This window comes from Macaca thibetana, chromosome 11 (genome assembly GCF_024542745.1).
Source record: "Macaca thibetana thibetana isolate TM-01 chromosome 11, ASM2454274v1, whole genome shotgun sequence".
Lineage (NCBI taxonomy): Eukaryota > Metazoa > Chordata > Mammalia > Primates > Cercopithecidae > Macaca > Macaca thibetana.
Genome location: NC_065588.1, coordinates 90,079,050 through 90,100,032, shown reverse-complemented (window position 1 = coordinate 90,100,032; position 20,983 = coordinate 90,079,050). Strand labels below are relative to the sequence as shown.

The 20,983-nt window shown below is 39.5% G+C and overlaps 2 protein-coding genes across 11 annotated transcripts in view; one reads left to right on the top strand and one right to left on the bottom strand.

Annotated features, from left to right (window-relative positions):
• Positions 1-20,983, top strand: part of UBE2N (ubiquitin conjugating enzyme E2 N) — a 443,559-nt gene that overhangs the window by 109,511 nt on the left and 313,065 nt on the right. The gene's annotated exons all lie outside the window — the stretch shown is intronic.
• The window catches only part of CRADD (CASP2 and RIPK1 domain containing adaptor with death domain), a 178,820-nt gene that overhangs the window by 101,847 nt on the left and 55,990 nt on the right, over positions 1-20,983 (bottom strand). Inside the window, exons 3-4 of one of the 10 annotated variants that reach the window (XM_050747194.1) lie at positions 14,380-14,441; positions 12,690-12,805 (exon numbers count right to left, since the gene is read on the bottom strand). The exons of 6 other annotated variants lie outside the window; for them this stretch is intronic. In XM_050747194.1, the coding sequence (XP_050603151.1) occupies positions 12,776-12,805; positions 14,380-14,441 (92 nt within the window). In that variant the 3' untranslated portion in view covers positions 12,690-12,775. Of the gene's footprint in view, positions 1-12,583; positions 12,806-14,379; positions 14,442-17,908; positions 18,089-20,983 lie in introns of those variants that run through there. 3 more of the 10 variants (XM_050747195.1, XM_050747196.1, XM_050747198.1) reach the window with 3 other exon arrangements.

The following is a 20,983-nucleotide window of genomic DNA, read 5'->3' as shown; positions in this document are numbered from 1 at the left end:
CCTAAAATTAACTAAGATTGTTTCTATCGAACTTCTACAAAGACAGAGTCCCTCTGAGAACCTCTTAAAATTAAAGTTCAGGTTTTCTGTAAGTAAAATGTTTACCTCTCTATCATACTATAATTCCCCTTACTGTGACATCTGTGATGTGTCCATTTAGAAATTACATGGTATGATATAATTAGGTAACTTGGATAATGACATGTCCTTTCATGTCTAAAGACTTTACTGAATATGAATGTCAAAATATAATTTTCAAAATGTTAAAAATATAATCCGCATGCAAATATATAGTGGGCATGTCAAAGACATATACCTCATTAATGAAAACAGTAAATTGGCTAAGAAACTGATACATATAGTCAGTTTTAGAAAAAGAATACTGGAATAAGATTCTAAATCACATACTAAACGTAGTTTTTTTGGTATGCAATTTAGAATTTTTTTAATGTATTTTTTATGTAATATGTGAATATTCTATACGACAATAAAACAAAACCTTTAGAGTTTATCTTTCCCACCTGCCAGAAATCATTTACATCATATCAATTTTCTTGAAGTTAACTTCTGAAACCAAGTCATGTCCCCTACAGGATCAGATGAGCCTTAGGTCTTGTTAGCAATGCTCTACTACGACTCTGAAAGGCCATTCTTTCATGTTATTACCAAGTTCTGGGTCATTTTTCCTAGTATCAATAAAGCCCCGATTCAGTTGTCCATGATAACTACACTTCCCTCTCCCTGAAGAACCCGCCTATTAAAAGTCAGAATAGAGGCTGGATCTGAGGTTCTGGAGTCAGATTTATATGCCCAAAGCTCCTTTCTACATTGAATATTTCTACATTCTTCCTTTATTAGGCTTCTATTGCAAACACTGACTTTAGGTTCTAAAGTAGCCCTGCTTAAACAGGCAGGACATAATGTATTAGTTTTTGTGTTTTTCACAAAAGCCCAGGAGATCTTGCCCCTAAAGGTTTATTCATTCATGTAACAAACATGTCCTGAGTACCTACTATGTACAAGGAGCTGTGTTAGGTTTGTTGTACTGAGCCAAGTTGTATAAAGCAAATCAGCACAGACAAGAGAAAATGCCCCTAACGGACATGAAATAAATGAACAAACACAAAAAGAGTCTTTCACAAATCTGAAACAGCAAGGAAAAGAGAAAAGCTTAAAAGAGAAAGCATGCCAATGCTGGCAGCAAATGATGGGCGTGTTGGGAGATAAGTAGATAAAACCCATAATAGAAAGCAAAAACCGGATAACAGGAGAATTGCTCAATACTACAGACATGACTGCTCACATATTCTTTCATTAATGATGATAGTTAATTGGATTTGAAGAGAAAACCTAAAAAATAAAGAGGGAAAAGTGAATTAAAATTATTGCTATTTGAGTTAAAAACAAGGGGGAAGGCTGGAGTATCACTGAAGAAGCCCAGCACTCTGCCAGTTTTTAGTATTGCATGACATCCACTAGAGAGGCAAAGTGGACTCTTCTATGCAAACTATGTCCCTGCCCTAACCCAAAAACCTTCAGGAGACTCTTGTTTGAATAAAATCCATTCTCCTGTCCAGCACTTACAAGGCTCAGCAAGGTCTGGCTCAATCCTGGATCCTCTCCCCTTTGCTCATGAAGCTCCAACAATATGACTTTCTGGCAGGTCCCAGAATACACCAAGCTCCTCCCCATCTTGGCCCTTTGGACTTGCTGGCCTCTCTAGCTAGGAGGCTACTGGCATGGCTAATTCTTGTTCATCCTTTAGGTGCCAGCTTCATTGTCACCTCCTCTGACAGCCCTCACCCACCCATCCACCCTCATCTTGCTATTTTCCAACGTAGTTCCCTCATTTGTTTCCATGACAGCAGGGATCTTGTCTAGGTCATTAACCATCATGTCCCCAGAATAGTGCCTGGCAGACATTACGCACTTAATATTATTGAAAGGTTGCATGCAGTTAATATGAAGAGCTATAGTACCCCCAACCAGGGCCCATGTCAAAGTCCTAGAATAGCTGTGCAACTTCTAGTGGCTTCTTGGAGGGCTTACTGCTACTCCTGCTAGGACCTGGCCATGGGATAAGGCAAGGCACTATCAGCCCTCACATCTGTGAACAGCTTTGGGTAAGCCCCAAAGATACCTGTTTCCAATCAACTCCCAGAAGAGACTGCAGATTAGTCTTTCTTCCAGAAACCTCTAAGTCTTAGGATTTACCAAAGCCAAAAGCAGGTCCCAAAGGGGGACAGGATCCCTTGGTCAGGCCAGATACAAACACCCACACTTGGGGCCTTCATGCTTTTGCAGATCACTTCCCCAGGATGCCTGCCATACTCAACGCTTAAGAAGCTTGTTCCTGGCCGGGTACAGTGGCTCACGCCTGTAATCCCAACACTTATGGAGTCCGAAGCAGGTGGATCACCTGAGTTTGGGAGTTTGAGACCAGCCTGACCAACACAGAGAAATCTCGTCTCTACTAAAAATACAAAATTAGCCTGGTGTAGTAGCACATGCCTGTAATCCCAGCTACTTGGGAGGATGAAGCAGGGGAATTGCTTGAACTTAGGAGGCTGACGTTGTGGTGAGCTGAGATCGCGCCATTCCACTCCAGCCTGGGCAACAAGAGTGAAACTCCATCTCAAACAAAACAAAACAAAACTAAACTAAACTAAACTAAAAAGAAGCTTGTTCCCTCCCCTTTGCAGCTGCACTGTGGCTCCCTGCTTCTCAGCCAGAGTTCAGGGAGATGAGGAAAAGATTTCCAGAAGGTGTGAGAGGGACAACAAACAATGATGAAGGATATTACCATTTACTGAACTCACATTCTGTGGGAGGGACTATCACCTAACACTGTACTGCATCTTCTCAATCATCCTGGGATGCCAATCAAAGATATATTCATAGCTCCAATGTATATAAACATATACTTACTATATGATATATATTACATAAAGTATATCTCATATGTGTGTGTGTGTGTGTGTGTATATATATATATATATTTTTTTTTTCCACTTTACAAGCTGAGCAAACCACCTAAGGTCCCACAGCTGGAAGACAGAGCCAAGACTGAGACCATGGTCTAACTACCTTTAAAAGCTGTATTATTTCAGCACCCTCCAGTGTCTTTATAGGTAGCTTGAAGGAAAGAGTGGGAGAAGAGGGGAGCGTAACGCCACCTGACACCACTGCCATGCTCCTTGCCGTAGCATTAGAAGGAAAGGAAAAATTAGGCCAGGTACGGTGGCTCACGCCTGTAATCCCAGAACTTTGGGAGGCCAAGGCAGGCAAATCATGAGGTCGGGAGTTCGAGACCAACCTGGCCAACATAGTGAAACCCCGTCTCTACTAAAAATACAAAAATTAGCCAGCATTGTGGCGCATTCCTGTAGGCCCAGCTACGCAGGAGGCTGAGGCAGGAGAATCACTTGAACCCGAGAGGTGGGGAGGCAGAGGTTGTAGTGAGCTGAGATCGCACCACTGCACTCCAGCCTGGGCAACAGAGCAAGAGAAGAAAGAAAGAAAAGAAAGGAAAGGAAGGAAAGGAAGAAAAGGAAAGAAAGGAAGAAAGAAAAGAAAAATTAAGAGGAAGGAAAAAAGAGAAAAAGTAGGGAAATGAATAAGGGAGAAGGAAAGGAATAATACTCACCCTTGCTTTCCCCTCTCCCCGTCTCATGCCCCTCCCCAGTTCCCAGCCCTAGGTCTCCCAATACTATCACCAGCACCTGTCTGACAAGAGCCCTCTCTCTCCTGGGTTACAGAGGAGGTCCTTTTCTGCTCTGACTCCAGCCTGATGGAAACACTCCATTTTTGCTACAGGGCTGCAATAGAGCAATGACTTATTGGCTTCTTTAATAGGAATTCAATACATTTTTCCATAAAATAACATTACATTGTGGTTAAAGTTTATAATACTAGTGGCTTTTTATTTAAAAAAAAAAAAGTGTAATAAAGATCCACTAATCTGAAACCCCAAAAGTGGTAAAAACCATTCTTTTCTTATAACTCATTTGGCAGCAAAATCTGACCTGACCTGAACTCATTTGGCCTGAATTCATTTGGTGACAAACCTGACCTGAACTGACATGAGGCTGTATTTATAGTTTTTATTTATCCCACTGCATGTGAATATTCATCAGTTTCACTGCAGAAATATTAATGTGCTTGATTATAGGATCCTGTTCCAGACCACACTGCCGTGCTATATAATAACTGGTACATGCACAATATTATCCTACTTTAAAAAAAAATCCAAATTCAGCAAAATCTGGTCTCAATGGTTTTGAATACAGAATTGTAGAACTGTATTTATTCAGATTTAACCTCTTTGAACCTTGGGTTCATCGCAAGTCTGAAATTAGATTGTAGCCAACATCATTTTTTGGGGGAAATACATTCTTAATTTCAAACAAGCAACTTAAAAAGGAACTTTTGGAATACCACTAATTCCTGGGTTGGGATCTAACTGTATAAAAGTATGCAATAAAGAAAAATTCTTCATGATAAAAGGTTTTCATTCTGCAAAAAAATTATCAGGTTCCACTTCCCATTCCCACATAATCTTCAGGGAAGTCCAACTTCCGAAAAGAATGGCCAATCTTCTTGGACCTCTCTGTGTGCTGAGGAGGATACTGGAATATTAGAACGTGGACAGAGGAAAACAGAGGTAATATTAGAAATCCTATGAACTGCTTCCATTCTGTCATACTGTTCATTTATGTTTCTGCCAAAGTTAAGTTTTTATGATTTTTATTGCAACTCAAAGTTAACCTTTCTAGCACGAGGAAAGTATCAAATGCCACCCCTTCAAACAAGATGGGTTCAAGGGAAAATCTCAATCTTCTTTAATCATTTTATGAATATGATGAATCTTGTAGCTCATTAATTTTCTCTCATTTTGTTTTGGCTGCTAGAAAGTCCAGAGCCAAATTTACAGTCTAGCTCTAGCCCCATACAGAATTTTATATTACATGTTCTTTGCCCTAATCCTATTCATCCTAGAATGGTTATTTTTCTCCTAGACTTATTTTCCCTTTACCTTAATTTCATCTCTTCATTTTAGGTGATGGTGGTGGTGGTGGTAATAGTGTGTGTATGTGTGTAAATTTCCTTAATATCTTTTTGTAATAAGACAGAGAAGGAATAAATAGGCAAATAAGTAATTGTATACTTAATAATGTACTGGCATGGATCCATTTACTTCCAGCTGTAAAGACTTCAGTTATATCAGAACTCTAAATCATTCCACTTGGTTAATTACACAAATACTGAGCCATAATTAAAACCTTCTATACCAAAATGCCCATGACCATCATTCATTATATGAAAATAATCACAAATTAGGAGAAACAACAGAAGTACCTTACCTACGTTGCACATTTCATATATAGAGTCACCTGAGATATATGGCTGAGATTGGATTATCACATTCACTGCAAGGACTGAGGGAAGTACTGGTTTCAAGTGTCAACATACCTGCTACCTATGCCTCTACCTCACATTGCCAGACCACCAGTCACTTCCCCATAGCACAGCTTCCTAGTATGAGACTGTGAGATCCCCACTTCTCTCCCTGGGCCTCCTACTTGCTAGAGTTACTGGAAGACATTAGAGTCACTAAAAGGAAGTGGGGAAGTCCAAAAGAGTATTCATAAAACTCCCCTAAAAGCCAAACATTTTCTGTTCCTTGCATCTGTTGGTCATCCATTTATTTTTTTTCCAGTAATTTCAAAGCACTAGAATTTGCCCATATGTAATTCATACTTCTGAATAGTTGTCCAGTTAAAATTAATGAACGAGAAAAATTAGAATTTAAGTAGAAAACAGTAATCGAGATCCATAAACAGTAAATTTGGACATATAAGCAAGTGTGCCCTCCCCTCACCACAACAAGCTTTAAGAACTATGCAGCTCTGTAAGAAGTGAAGAGGGGGTTTACATGTGCCCAACTTGGAAGTCGCAAATTCAAGTACATTTTAGATATGAATAAGTGGCAGCTAGGTCAGGGAACCCAGTTTCTTACCCAAAATTGGAATCTAACAGAATTATATTTGAATATACCAAAAACTTTCCATGGATAAAACTAGAGTGCAGAGGAAAACCATTCTTTTTAAAGTGCAATTATTATTTTTATTTTATATAGTGGTGGTACTGGAAACTGATCTATTATGATACCAAAAACAAAACAAGAAAATCAGGGAAGATTTTGCAAGGTAGAAAAAGTTTGAGTTTAAAAAGCAACAACTACTTATGGTGAATGTTTATTGTTTTTATTAAACCTCTAGAATTATGTATAAGTAATATTTGATGTTACTTGGATTTAATTTTACCTTGCAAAATTTTCAAAATTAAGATGCTTAAAATCTCTTTTAAATGGTTGCTTATGATGTTACCATGACAACAAGGTGGTACCCACAGCGGTATGGTAAGCAGAATGCCAAAGATCTCTCCCAAGAAGTCCCATTACCCAGTTATTCAATCATGCACTTAAGTAGGTACTGCTATGAAGGGACAATGCAAGTGTGATTAAGGTTACTAATCAGTTGACTAGCAAGATTAGCCTGGATTATCCAGTTGGGCCAGTCTAATCATATGTCCTTTAAAAGTAGAAGAGAAATGCATTAGGGGAAGGCAGGGAAATCTAAAGCAAATTCCACACACTGTGGCTGCCTTTGAAGATGTAGATGGGCAGCCTCTAGAAGACCCTGGGCTAACAGCCAGCAGTTAGTGCTCTCCAAGAAAGGAAACTGGGCCCCCAATACAACTACACCATGGAACTAAATTCTGCCAATGAGCCCGAAAGTGGATTCTCCCCGGAAGGCCTACAGGTACAAGTCCAGGCCTGCTGCTCCCTTTACTTCAGCCTTGTGAAGGCCCTGGGCACAGAAGCCAGGAGAACCACCCTGTGCCAAGCTTCTGACCCACAGAAATGATGAGAAAATAAATGGATATGGTAAGCCACTACATTTGTGGTAATATGTTATGCCCGTAATAGAAAATGAATACAAGGGGTGAAGTGAAAAATAACCAAAAATGAGCACATAAGAGTCTGTTAAACTCATTTATCTTTATTTAGGGATTTCAGCTAAAGCACAATAAATTACATAGAAACTAAAAATAAAACAAAATAGAAAACAAAACTACCATACAGAGAACAGGATATGTGTGAAATAATCAAAGGATTTTTAAAATTAAAAAAAAAATGTGGCTAACATAACATTTTATTGCACAATTTCAAGCACTACCTTGAAATTGGAAATTTTGCTGTTGTTTCTAAACAATTCAAAAGAAGATGCATAAAGCAAGGATCTGGAGCCCAATATGTGATTATAGTTGCCCTGAATATAAGAAGAGAACACTCATCATGGTCTTCAAGCATGCACCACTCTCACTAAAATATATGAAGAAGAATAATTTTAGGCTTTTTATTATTGAAGGGACAGTAATAATAATTACACGGGGAATTCAGCTTACTACAGGAAATAACATTCTATTCGAGACCAGCCTGGGCAACATAGCAAAACCAAATCTCTACTAAAAAATACAAAAATTAACCAGGCGGTGACGAGGGCCTGTGGTCCCAGCTACTGGGGAGGCTGAAGTGGGAGGATCGCTTAAGCCTAGGAGGTAGTGGTTGCAGTGAACTGAGATGGCCCCACTGCACTCCGGCCTGGGTGACAGAGCACTCCGGCCTGGATGACATAGCAAGACCCTGTCTCAAACAAACAAACAAACAAACAAACAAAGGAAAGAAAAAGAAAAAAAAAAGAAATAATATCCTGATAATTACAACTCTCCAGCAATGGTATGGACTGCTTCAAAAAGCAGAAATGTTATAAAAAGATTCTTAGAATCCCATAGAAAAATTGGCCTAAAAAACCTCTATATTCTAACTCCAAAATTCTGATTCCATTTACTTAGTAACACAGGGAATACTGGCATTATCGGAGTACTAGTTAAGTTACTATTATTCTATAGGCCACATTAATTCATTAAGTTTAATATTAGGTATGCAGGACAATTGTCATAGCAACATAATTAGCATTACAAGTTCCTAAGCAGAAATATGCAAAATACTAAAACGAAACTATTTTAAAGGACAGATACTTATTTTTAATTCTGCAAGATTTCTTTTCAAAAGTGAAGTTTGGTGTAGCCTCTGGTCTGGGGCGGAAGATGAGAATGGGAGGGCGGCCTGACCCCCGCCCTGATGAGGAAGGACCCAGCGCACAACCTGTTCAGGATCTGCAGCCGCACGAACACCTGAGTCTACCCGAATGGTTCGCCCCTTCAAAACAAGATCTGCGGAACGGCTCGGGACACAAGAAGAAATTGCCGGCAACCTGTGATCGCTCATTTTTACCGACAGTGGGCAGCGGGCAGTCGGAAGGAATGCCCATTTCTCCAGTGTTCCTTCCCAGAAGCAAATGCAAGTGTTTGTTTATGCAAGATTTACGTTTCACTCAGGTTTGGGTTGGGTTTGTTTCCTGGAGACTGAGCCGAGTTTCCCTGGTTTTGCTGGAGGACAAGTTGATCGCTCCGTATTTACCTTTCACTTGGGCCAAATTGGACAAATGCAAATAAACAGGTCTTGCAGGCGCCCCCCCCCCACCCCCCCGCCCCGCAGTCGGCACCCCCTCCCCGCGCTGGGTCGGGCAGCTGGGCCCGCAGAGGCAGCCGCGCGCCTCCCTGTCCCGCTGCGCAGCCTGCGGGTGCCCGGCCAAGCGCTGGCTTATCTGCGGCTCCCACAGCGCCCCCGCATTCACCAGTTCCTAGAGCAGGGATTCCGAGAAAAAAGAAAGAGCCAGGTTCCCTAGAAACATTAAATTAACACAAGGGATGTGGAAACGAAACAGCAGATGCCTGAAAGCCTTCTCCTTGACGGCTTCCTGCCTTCTTGGAAAATCTTTGCATTAAAATAGCTTGAATTACCCTGCTCGGCCAGATGCTGCTCGGGAACTTCATTTTGGGCTAACATGAAAGCAGAGTTTGACATCTTTTAAAGGATTTTTCTTTTCGAGGTGGTTTGAAGAGCGCCTTTGGGTTGCTGACATTAGCAAGGACCCGTGGCTGGGTGTTTTGCATTACAAGAGAACTTTCCATAACAATGGCTAGCAAATCAGATAACAAAGATCTTGGCGTGTAGAGGAGACGCGGTAGAGCACAGAATGAGCACTAAGGGTGCAGAAGCAGAGGTTCCTATCTCTGGGAAGAGCCTAGAAAGAGCTCTTCTAGGGGGCCGGCCGCCTCCTTTTACAGGGGACAAAATGTCTTTTATTTCTAAGCCTACTTATGTTGACCATAGCTATGAGAACTATCTAATGGCATTTCCAGAGAGTCACAAACAAGCAGAAAGGCTTGTGAGTAATATTTGATCAGCCTCTTTGTTCTAAAGCCCATGGTCTAACCTCCACCGACCCTATCTACAAATTAATCAGACCATGTAATTTGTAAATTCAAACCCAGATTAATAACCACACACCTTGAACAGTGGGTCTTCAGCACAGACTGTATTCCACTTTCATGTCATGTTAACTTTCATATTTTAGAATTTTGGTAGCTGAGAACAAGACCCAAAGCTTCCTATGAGGTATCAGGATTTTACAGAGGAAATCGTTTTTACTGGAGTAGCATCTTCTTTGACACTTTAACTTTTTTTCCATGGTAACCTTTATGAAAGGACTCTATAATCCTTAGTGGCTAATTTATATGTGTCAAGCTTTCTAGTAAACTGGACAATAACCCACAGTCCTAATAGGATTCTATGCTTATCCCAAATTTAAGAGCACCAGATGGGGGATAAGTATATTACAACAAGATACTCTAAACAAAAATAAAATTAAATATCCTTGCCTTAGCATGAAAGCAATAAAACTCATCTTAAAGCAATACAGTCAGACAAAATCATTGCATCTGTAATAAGGGTGAGTATACAGCTACGGGAGTTAGCAGCCCTAAATATTTCTGTTCTAACGACTCACAAGAGATACACAAAATCTATCATTCCTCCCTGATGTACGAAAAAATAAAAGGCAATTTCATAACACCTTTGGTGCTTTCTAACTTAATAGTTGGCCTTCAAGAAAAGCAAGTACAACTTTTGAGTGTTTATAAGAAAGCAAAGGAAAATGTTGCAAAAAATTACTTGGCTCAAAGGCCACAGAGAAAGCCGGAATCTGCAGGACTCACCAAACTACACAGCTGTTTTAAAACTGAAAGTCAAACAGCTTTTAACAGGTATTAAGTATTTTCTACAACAAAATTATCAAATATACATACTTCTTTTTACACTGCAAATAGACATTTTATTTCTATTACGAAAAAAACTATAGTTACACAAACAATAACTAGATTGCTGTAATAAATATAACTAGCCACATAATACTAGTCAATGCTGGCTTTTTAAAAAATTACCAGAGAATTTCAAAATGATTCTGAATGATCAAGTGTGACTCTTATATTTTTTAGATAGGCATTGATGTTAAGAATATGGCTTTCACAGAAACATAATCCAATTTATCTGATTTCCATATATCTGATTTCCATATATTAATCATGGCAACAAATAAAAATGATGACAAAAATCACGAAGATAGCTTAAATTTTTTTAAATTAAAAAACAAAACCTTAGGTAAACCACATTAAGGAAGATTAACAAATCTGACAATCCTCCTCCAAAACTGTTTTTCGAAAAAAAGTCTTAAGGTCATAGAAAAATGTGGATGGCTTATAACCCTTAAAATTCCTTTTAGTTAATGAGAATCTCATTTTTGGAATTTCTTCAAACTTAACTGAAATGTTAATGAAAACGAGAAATATTTAGATGTTGAGAAAAAAAGTTGTTCTAATTATTCTGCCTCACTATCTAATTTCAGCTCATCAAAGTTAAATAGCTAGTAAACAACTGGTCTGTTTTGGCAGATTTTTTTCTATTTTAAAATTCATTACTAAATAGATGAGGTTACTACTAGTTAAAATTCTGAATCCAAATGCCATACATGCTGTTGTAAAAACTGTGCAGTTTTAAATATATTTTTACTTCTATGTATTTTTGAATCTTTAGCCAAACTCCTCCAGTAAAGTTTTAGTTTATTATGTTTTCTAAAATAAAAACATTTGTATTTTATGCTATAAAAATCAATAAATGTCTACTAATGTTAGGTGCTCCAAAATAAATGATTCAAAAGTTTTAATGAAAGCCCTCTTATAATTAAAGAAGGTGATTGGTAATGAGGAAGAAAATGGAAGGCATATTTACAACAAATCAAAAGCAGAATTGTGATTAATGGGCTCCACAATGATTATTAATGTTCTCCCTATAAAATATTGGTCTTTGTATTAATTTGAAAGTATAGACTGGGTTCTTTCCTTTGATAAATGAAAAATGATTTTTTTTCCTATTTTAAGATAAGAATGACTATTTTTAAAACAGAAGACTACATCCAAGATCTTTCCCTTTCCCCATTTCAAAATTATGAGTTTTCTTTTTGTCTTTTTGAATTCTTGAAATCCAGTGACATTGTCATAGCTCTGAGAACCAAGAAAATCGAAGCCACTAACTGTAGGAGACAGCCTTGATGCTTTTGATTATATTTTCCTAGAAAAATTTTTATGATATTTAATCTTAATAGCTTTTTTTTTTTTTTTTTTTTTTTTTTTTTTTTTTTTTTTTTTTAGGAAATCCTCTAATGCCAATAAGGGAGAATCTAAATCTCAGGAGTTTAGGCAAATTTAACCCATCAGCATAGCTTGAAAATAGGATAATTTAATAAAACCTCAATAATACATTGGTTTTTAAATAATATGTTATATACTCTCGATATATATATATCCTGCTAAGATTAGTAGGTACCAACCTCATATCTGTATTGGAAATAAACAGGGTGCACATTTTTAAAAGGAGAAGAGGCTACACTAACTACTACTCAAAGTCTCCTCAACATTTGGAGGCAGGAGAGAGATGGAAAGAAAGTCGAGTTCTTCATCAGGGCTGGTGCCCATCCCACAGCACTACACTTCCTCCTATCCCCTGACCACTGCCAAGGTCAGTCGGGATAGGTGGGCTCGTGTCTCTACATAGTCAGATACCTGTGTATTTTGCTGGGAGAAGGGGAAAAATAAATACATAAAAATAAACAAAACTCTCTATTCCCAAACTCCCTGTATCCTTTCAAAGTCACACTTTATTAATGGAAATTAAAATGATGAAGAAAGAAACCACTAGTAACCTAAATAAGCTTCCCCTTAAAGACACATTTTAACACCAACAAGAAGACTTTCTTCTTTCACTTTCTTCCTTCCTTCCTTTCCTCGTTTTTTCTCTCTCTCTCTCTCTCTTTCCTTCTTTCTTTCTCCTTCCCTCTCTCTTTTCTCTTTTTCTTTCTAGCCAGAGTTTGTGACTTACTAATTATTTTTATTCTGTTTGAATCAGGTCCCTGTTATGTTTTGTGATTTTCTGAAATGAAGTTAAGATTTCCATTATTTATGAGAATAAAACAGGAGGTTGACACTTTATGCACAAAAAAAAATAACCAAAGGTTACAGACACTTTATGCACAAAAAAGAATAACCAAAGGTTACAATGACATCAGTTTTGGTTTTTATTGAGGGCTGGCGTGTTGCGCAGGGTGTTGGGGTGGGAGTGGGGTGAAGCAGGTGTGAGGAATGAGTTTGTTTCTTCCAAGAGAGGGCTTTGCTTCGGTCAGTGTTGCTGCAGTCCCAATGAAGGGGCCCACTCTGCCAGCTCTTCCGTGTAGACTTCATAACTGAGCGGGCAGGCTCAATTCTCTAGGAAGCCTGACGTTGGCAACTGCATCTCATGGAAGAATTCCACAAAAGGTTAAATTAGGGTGAGATTGTCAACAGGCTTCAAAAAGGCAGAGTTCCAGGGCCCATGCCTGAGGTCTCATGGGCCTCCTTCAGGTCCTCGTCCCCATAGTCTGACACTTTTGGCCCTTCTCTTTTCCAGCTCCCCACCCCATTCTTCAGTCAGCCCTTCCTTTTTCCTCTAACCCTGCAAAAAATGAGCAGCGCTGTTGTTTTGTTCCAACTGACAAAACAGCTAAGAAACAGCAGAACATGACTGCCCTTTGCAAAATGGGCCATGTGATCCTCCTAGCTCAATTCAACACTTCCAGTAAAATTGAATAGAAAGGGAACTGTTTATGAAACTCTCCTGCTTGCCTTCGGAATACTCTCATCCTCTCCCTTCTCAGCCTCCTAAATACCCAAATGAACTTATATAATGAGCTTTATTTTATCACCCTGAAATTCTTCCTCAGTCCAAATTGCTAATGTGGCAGGTTCCAGCTGCCCAAATTCCCTAAACAACATTGCCTGTTCCATAAAAAGCATGCAACTGCAAGCACAGCAGTCCTGCTCTGGTTCTCAGAACTATAAACCAACTACCCAGCTCCCTGGCCCAGGAAGGCTATGAAACAGGCAACATGGACAATTTAAAGGTGTACAATATCCGAGGTTCCATTTCACCCTTAGGCAGCCCGGAGTGGAAAAGGTAAGGCCACCCTCCATTTTTCTTCTGAGTACTATATTGATTCTCTGGAAACTCTCTCTGTTCCAAAAGAAACCACCCCATCCCGTGGAGAAAAGGTGACACTGAATTTGCACTGCTTTTTCTGGTGGCATTTGTTTGACTAAGAGGGAGCAGAGCTCCATACAACAGACTGCTTTATTTGTGTGATTTGAAAATAACACATACCAGATTAGTTCCCTAGATGCAGATTAGTACAAAGTTTGAATCCTTTCTTTCAAATTAATTAATGTAATCTCAATGTTTATATAATAGACATTGACTTTTATCTGACACATACAGTATATGACTCTGCCTTTAGCAAAAATACCATTCAAGCTATCTTCAGCAGATGTGAATGCTTTATTTTGATTTTGGGGACTCCAAAGAGAGTCCATAACCTACCTTGGCATTGTCATATCTCAAAAAAGCCTTCTTCATACTTGCAATATAGTAATATCTAAGTACTTGGACATCCCGGCACAAAATACATGAGTCCACGTCTCCCTGTTTTTCACTATTCCCTCTGCAACCTTGTTCACATAGCAAACTCTAAAATATTCTTCAATAGGCAGCCTATGCCACCTTCCCTCAACTATCCCAGACCAGTAGTCATCACTGCCTCCTCTGCCCCTTGCACATGTCTCTATGTGGTCTTACCAGACAGTACCATGTTTGCTCATATGTCTGTGTCACTTACTCAACTCAAAGTTCCTTGAGGAACTAATTGTATTTGTATCTCCAGTGCCTTGCATATTTTATATCACATAATAAGTGCTATAAAAGAGAAGTAAACTTACATGGCTATGAAATGACTTAGTTTTTAACTGGAATGAGCTTAGTACAAGACTCACATAGATGCTGGTGGTTGATCCTAAGTTTCTCATGCTGTCATCTGAAATCATTTGCTCTTGCTCTACATTCAGAGGAGAAAGAAAAACTGGTGACACTTCTCTGGCCTCTATATCATAATTAGACCATGGGTAGGAGCTGAGAAACTAGAAAATATTTAGCCTACCCCTAGTCACATCCTAAAAGACACCAATGTGGAGCTCAAGGAACTCAGTGGATTTATCAACATTTAACACACCCTATATTCACCCATTATAACTACTTGAATTGGCATGGATGGGAATAGTAGATTTTATTGTGGAGAACAGAATAAATCTAATAAAAGAAATAACTAGAGGAAAAGTTGGGACTAGCTGATGTTTTTAAGTAGAGATGGGAAAAACATAAATGATGGTGGTCAGCACAGAAAGTTTTGAACATAAGGACTTTAGAAATCAATGTGGTCGGCTGGGCGTGGTGGCTCACGCCTGTAATCCCAGCACTTTGGGAGGCCGAGGCAGGTGAATCACAAGGTCAGGAGATCAAGACCATCCTGGCTAACACGGTGAAACCTTGTCTCTACTAAAACTACAAAAAATTAGCTGGGTGTGGTGGTGGGCCCATGTAGTCCCAGCTGCTCAGGAGGCTGAGGCAGGAGAATGGCATGAACCCAGGAGGTGGAGCTTGCAGTGAGCCTAGATTGAGCCACTGCACTCCAGCCTGGGCGACCAAGAAAGACAGTCTCAAAAAAAAAAAAAAAAAAAAAAAGAAAAGAAAAAAGAAAGCAAGAAAAAGAAAAAAGAAATCAATGTGATCACTGTTTTCTAGTAATAGGCTGACCATGGACAAGAATAATAGGTACATTATTCCCCAGTCCCTTTGCAATGTACTATACTGTTATTTAAGCATCCCAGCATCATGCTTGCTTTCCAAAATACAAGTCTAGCTCAATTGCCACGATTCTGCTTTGAGGCTCTTTTTTAATGATTTATATGTCATGCTCCCCAAAAGTCTTTCTAAAATTATACCAAAGGGAAAGAGGCAAAAAAAAGGGGAGCTTAAATGTTTTGAGGAGCTGTTAGATGGGCCCGGTGATTGCTATGCACTTCTTTTTGAGACAGAGTCTCCCTCTGTCGCCCAGGCTGGAGTGCAGTGGCGTGATCTCGGCTCACTGCAACCTCAGTCTCCAGGGTTCAAGGGATCCTTCCACCTCAGCCCCCTACTAGATGAAAATACAGTCGTGAGCCACCACAACTGGCTTGCTATGCACTTTATAGACACCATCTGTATCACCCTCCCAACAACTCCACTTGATGGGAATAATTATTCTCATTTTAAATCAGTTTTAACCTAGGTTTCTCTGGTTCTAGATCTAGTATTTTTTCTATAAATAATACTGTTCCAATTTCTTTTGGTTTTCTTTTCATAGAGATGGGGTCTCACTTTGTCACCCAGGCTGGTCTCAAACTCTTGGATTCAAGCAGTCTTTTCACGTTGGTCTCCCAAAGTGCTGGGAGTACAGGCATGAGCCACTGTACCTGACTGACTGTTCCTATTTCTAGTATCAGCATGAAGAACACGAGAAAGTCAGCTTCAAAGGTAAAAGGTGTATCATTCATTCATTCAACATTTATTCCACAGCTATTATGAACCAGGCACTATAGTCTCTTTGAGGATATAAACATAAATAAGTTCTGGGACTTGACTTCAACTTGCTCACAGTCTAATGGAAAAGAGACATAAAAACAAATAACTTGGTTTATTCTATTTTCCCTAGGTTCTGTATTTGGGTCCCCAGCCCTTGTCACTTTTTGCTGCCACTTTACTAACTTTCCATATCTTAATAGTTACTTTCTCTTTATTTACACATTAGTAAAACACGAGAAACCTGCACCATTTTGTAAGCTGCCTACACTGCTAAAATTGCATCCTAGAGGGAAGTGAGATGGAACAAACCATAAGCATTTGAACTCGCTTGTGCCGCTCTGGGTTTCCATGCCACCACAGTGTTTGTTCATTCATTTATTTGCATATTTTGGAGGGCCTACAGGAGGCCCAGTGCTAGCCAGGGAAACAATGGTGAAAATGACATAACTAGCGTTCTGCCTCCATGGAGCTTACCCTCTAACCTTTACAGGAAGGGGAGGCAGGCAGTCAACAAAATCCTAGATTGTGATAGGTGAGTCATGAAGGAAAACCACAGGGTGCCATGAGAAAGCACATATGGTACAGGGACCTGACCTTGGCAGGGGGATGAGAAAGGCCTCCCCTAGGAAGTGGTATGAAAGCTGAGATCTGTGAGTTGAGTGGGATTGGCTTGGTGAAGATAGGGGAAGAGGGACAAAAAGGGAAACAGGATTCCAAGCTGAGGGAACAGTGCATGCAAAGGGCTGAAGCTGGAAGGAACACAATGCCTCTGAGGTCAGGAAAGAAGGCTAGCGTTTGCAGAAGATAGGCAATACGAGGGACAGGGCCCGGACACAGAGTTGTGAAGGAGGCATTGGCCCAATGATGCAGTGGGTTTCAGATCTCATTCTAGGAGCAGTGGGAACATATTGAAAGGTTAAAGCAGCTCAGTTGAGTGCATTTAATGTTCTTTAAAATTCCCTTGGCTACCTGTGATTAAAGTATTAAGAAAAACACAGCGTGAAAATATGTTTCATTGATGAGAAACTTGTTTAGGATACAAAAAGTGGTATATATAAAAGAGTTCTAAATAAAAAATAATGGGTTTTATTCATTGCACTGTTATCCTGGGTAGGTTATTTAATCTCAAAATATTTTTGTTTCCTCATCTAGCAAATGAAAATACTAAAAAATTCAAAATTCACATACTTGTTTTAAAAAGCAAATGAAATAACACACTTGAAAATGCTTTGAATCTCTAAAATGTAAGTTCCTTGAGGGAAGGGACTTTGACTGTTTTGTTCACTACTATACCTAGGACCTAGAAGATGGATGGATGGATGGATGGATGGATGGATGGATGGATGGATGGGATGGATGGGATGGATGGATGGACGGATGGATGGACTGATGAACAGATGGATGGCTGGATATAAGAAAGTGAGGGAAGAAGAGATGAAGGGAAAAAAGAAAGGAAGGGAAGGAGGGAGGAAGGGAAAAAAGCATTTTAATATGTGCCACATTTAATATGTGCCAGGCAGGTGGCTCATGGCTGTACTCCGAGCACATTGAGAGGCTGAGGTGGACAGACGGCCTGAGCCCAGGAGTTTGAGACCAGCCTGGGTAACATGGCGAAACCCTGTCTCTACAAAAAATATAAAAAATTAGCAGGGTGTGGTAGTGCATGCCTATAGTCACAGCTTCTCAGGAGGCTGCAGTGGAGGATCGATTGAGCCTGGGAGGTTGAGACTCCAGGAGGCCTTGATCACCACTGCAGTCTAGCCTGGGTAACAGAGTGAGACCCTGTCTCAAAAAAAAAAAAAAAAAAAAAAAAAAAAAAAAAAAAAAAAGGATAGATGAATGGATGAATAAATCACATCAAGCACCATACGGTGCAAATATGACGCAAGACATACAGCATGTAGCAGTCCACCTGAGCAGGCAGCCTCCCAGGAACTCGATGTCACAGCGTCACCAATGCTTGCCAAGCAGCCAGGCCTTCCTTCAGTGCTGGCACGCTGGGCACCTCCAGCAGCTATTCCAGATGGCTGGGTGATGGGGGCAAGCACAGCATCAGAGGCCCATGACATCACCTCTTCAATGTCGCTGGTGAGAGGGGTGATTGTGAGAAATGAAACACTGCCTTTTCCTGCTTCTTCTTCCTCATATACTAGTCTCTGACACACACCCCAAAGCCAAGCCCTAAGTACACATCCTTCTCCACTCATATAATCCCTACCTACAGATTCTTATTCTTTGTTTACCAAATGTAGTATTATAATACATTTTTATATAACTTATTAACACTTTTCTTACATTGCACAGTCTTAGCTATGTGTGCCCAATTCCTTAAAGAATTACAACTAAAGATAAAAAAGAGAAAAGGGAAAATATTAAAAGCCTTAAGATGTTCTTTGATATGTATTAGCTTTATAACAATAATGATAGTAACCATTTGTTGAATACTGACTTTCCTCCAGGCATAGAGTTTGACACTTAGCCTATATCACTTCAAATCCTTACAACCTCCAACAACGTCAGCATTATGACTCCATTTCTTGGGGAAGAAAATTGAGGCACAGAGCAGAATGATTTGCCCAAGGTTAGGAGGTTGTTAAGGGCAGAACCAGTGTTCAAATCTGGGTCTATTAGACAACACAGTGTGCATTCTTTTCATTACACTACATATTATTGCAAAAATCTTCCAAAAGAAATCAGACTACTTATGATAAAAAGAGCAACCACTTACTGAACATTCAATATGTGCCAGGCACTGTTATGCTCTTTACAAAAATTATTTCATTTAATCCTCTCAACAACTCTGTCAGGTCTGTATTTTTGAAATGAAGAAACTAAAGCTTAGAGAGACTAGAGTGACTTGCCAAAGCTCAAAAAACGACTAAGTGGTAGAGCCTGGATTTTAACCCAGGTCTGTCTGACTCTAAAATGCACCCTCTTAAACTGCTACACAAGAGTCCCACTATTCAAATACCATCAGTATAACTTGCATGCCTTCAAAGGAGAATGTCAAAACAGAAGAACAGGGTCAACAAACCATTTTAAAGATAATTCCAAATACCTACTGCATTAAGACACCATCTCTAAGAGCCCATTACTAACCATTTTCTCTGAGATGTTGCCTTGTTCTGTTGTCCCAAATGGCCTTTAGAGCGATCTGCAACCAGTGTTTCCAATACAAGTGTTTTCCTTTTACATTTGGTAAGTAATTTGAAAATCTGTTTCTAAAACTACCAGTTCAATCAAATGGAGCTCATATCTCTGCATCCAAATCTTTAGAGATGCTATAAAAATGCACATTAAAGTTACTTAGTCCACAATTCTTATTAAATAATGTTCTTTGATGGTCAGGATAATGTTCAAAGTCAATGTGCAAATTGCTCATGTCATATAAAATACTAGATTTCACTGGGTTTTGTTTTTGTTTTTGTTTTTTTGAAATGGAATTTCACTCTTGTCGCCCAGGCTGGAGTGCAATGGCGCAATCTCGGCTCACCACAACCTCCGCTTCCTGGGTTCAAGTGACTCTCCTGACTCAGCCTCCCGAGTATTTGGGATTACAGGCACCCATCACCACGCCCGGCTAATTTTATATTTTTAGTAGAGATGGGGTTCTCCATGCTGGTCAGTCTGGTCTCGAACTCCCGACCTCAGGTGATCTGTCCACCTCGGCCTCCCAAAGTGCTGGGATTACAGGCGTGAGCCACCATGCCCGGCCAGATTTCACTGTTTCATAATAAATTTTGAAGGTTATATCAAGCATTTTAAGATATGCCCAACATGATTGTCTCCCTATCAGAAATAATTCTTTTCTAAACCAGAAGAATCCTCAGGCAGGTCTCCTTAGCTATATTTGTTAAGCTATATAGCTATATTTGTTAAGCAATCTTATAGCTATATTTGTTAAGCCGAATTTTTAAAACTTCATTTGTAATTAAGAAGGTGTTCGCCTTCTTGATCTACTGATTGGGCAAAGAGGACTTCCTTGTATCTATGGAGAAGTATACTCACATAACTTTCACACTGATTGGATGTGTAAACCAAGTCGCTGGCAAACTATTACTTTAAACACAGTCAGTGAAATAGAAGTCTAGAAATTCTTGGAGTAACATGTGGGAAATAATGTATGTGTGAACATATGCCTGTGTCAACTTTCAAAAAGTAAAATATAAGTACAGGAAGTACCTACATACTCCCTAACAAAAGCAAATATACAGACCTGGATGAACATCCCAAAATTCTGTGCTTAATATTCAAGTTGAGATGTTCTATCAGTCTGAGAAAATTATAGTATGTATTTTTAAATGCTTTTTTCAACTGGAGTCTATGTATAGAGCAAAAATAAACCAATAAATACTGCAGGAAAATATGAAGAAAAAAATAAAACACTAATAATTATACCACGGTCAATACTGTGTTTCACAGCCTCCCCAGACTTTTTTCTTGGCATACGTGTATGTGACTTGGAGTTTTTCAAATATACAGTTGCACCACAAAACTGTTTTGCAACATGCTTTGTTTTATTTTGTTTTATTTTTCCATCCAATAGTAAATGAGAGTCAGCCGGGTGCAGTGGCTCACACCTATAATCCCAGCACTTTGGGAGGCCGAGGCAGGTGGATCAGTTGAGAGGTCAGGAGTTCGAGACCAGCCTGGTCAACATGGTGAAACCCCGTCTCTACTGAAAACATAAAAATTAGCTGGATGTGGTGGCGTGTGCCTGTAATTCAAGCTACTTGGGAAGCTGAGGTGGGAGAATTGATTGAACCCAGGAGGCGGACGTTGCAGTGAGCCGAGATTGTGCCACTGTACTCCAGCCAGAGTGACAGGGCGAAGCTCCATTTAGAAAAAAAAAAAGTAAATGAGGGTCAGTGTTTAAATAATAAATATAGCTCTACATCTTCAATTCTCTCATAACTCATTTAACTGATCTTTTACTGATGGACAAGTTTCTTTCTGTTTGCTTTCATAAATAACACTGAA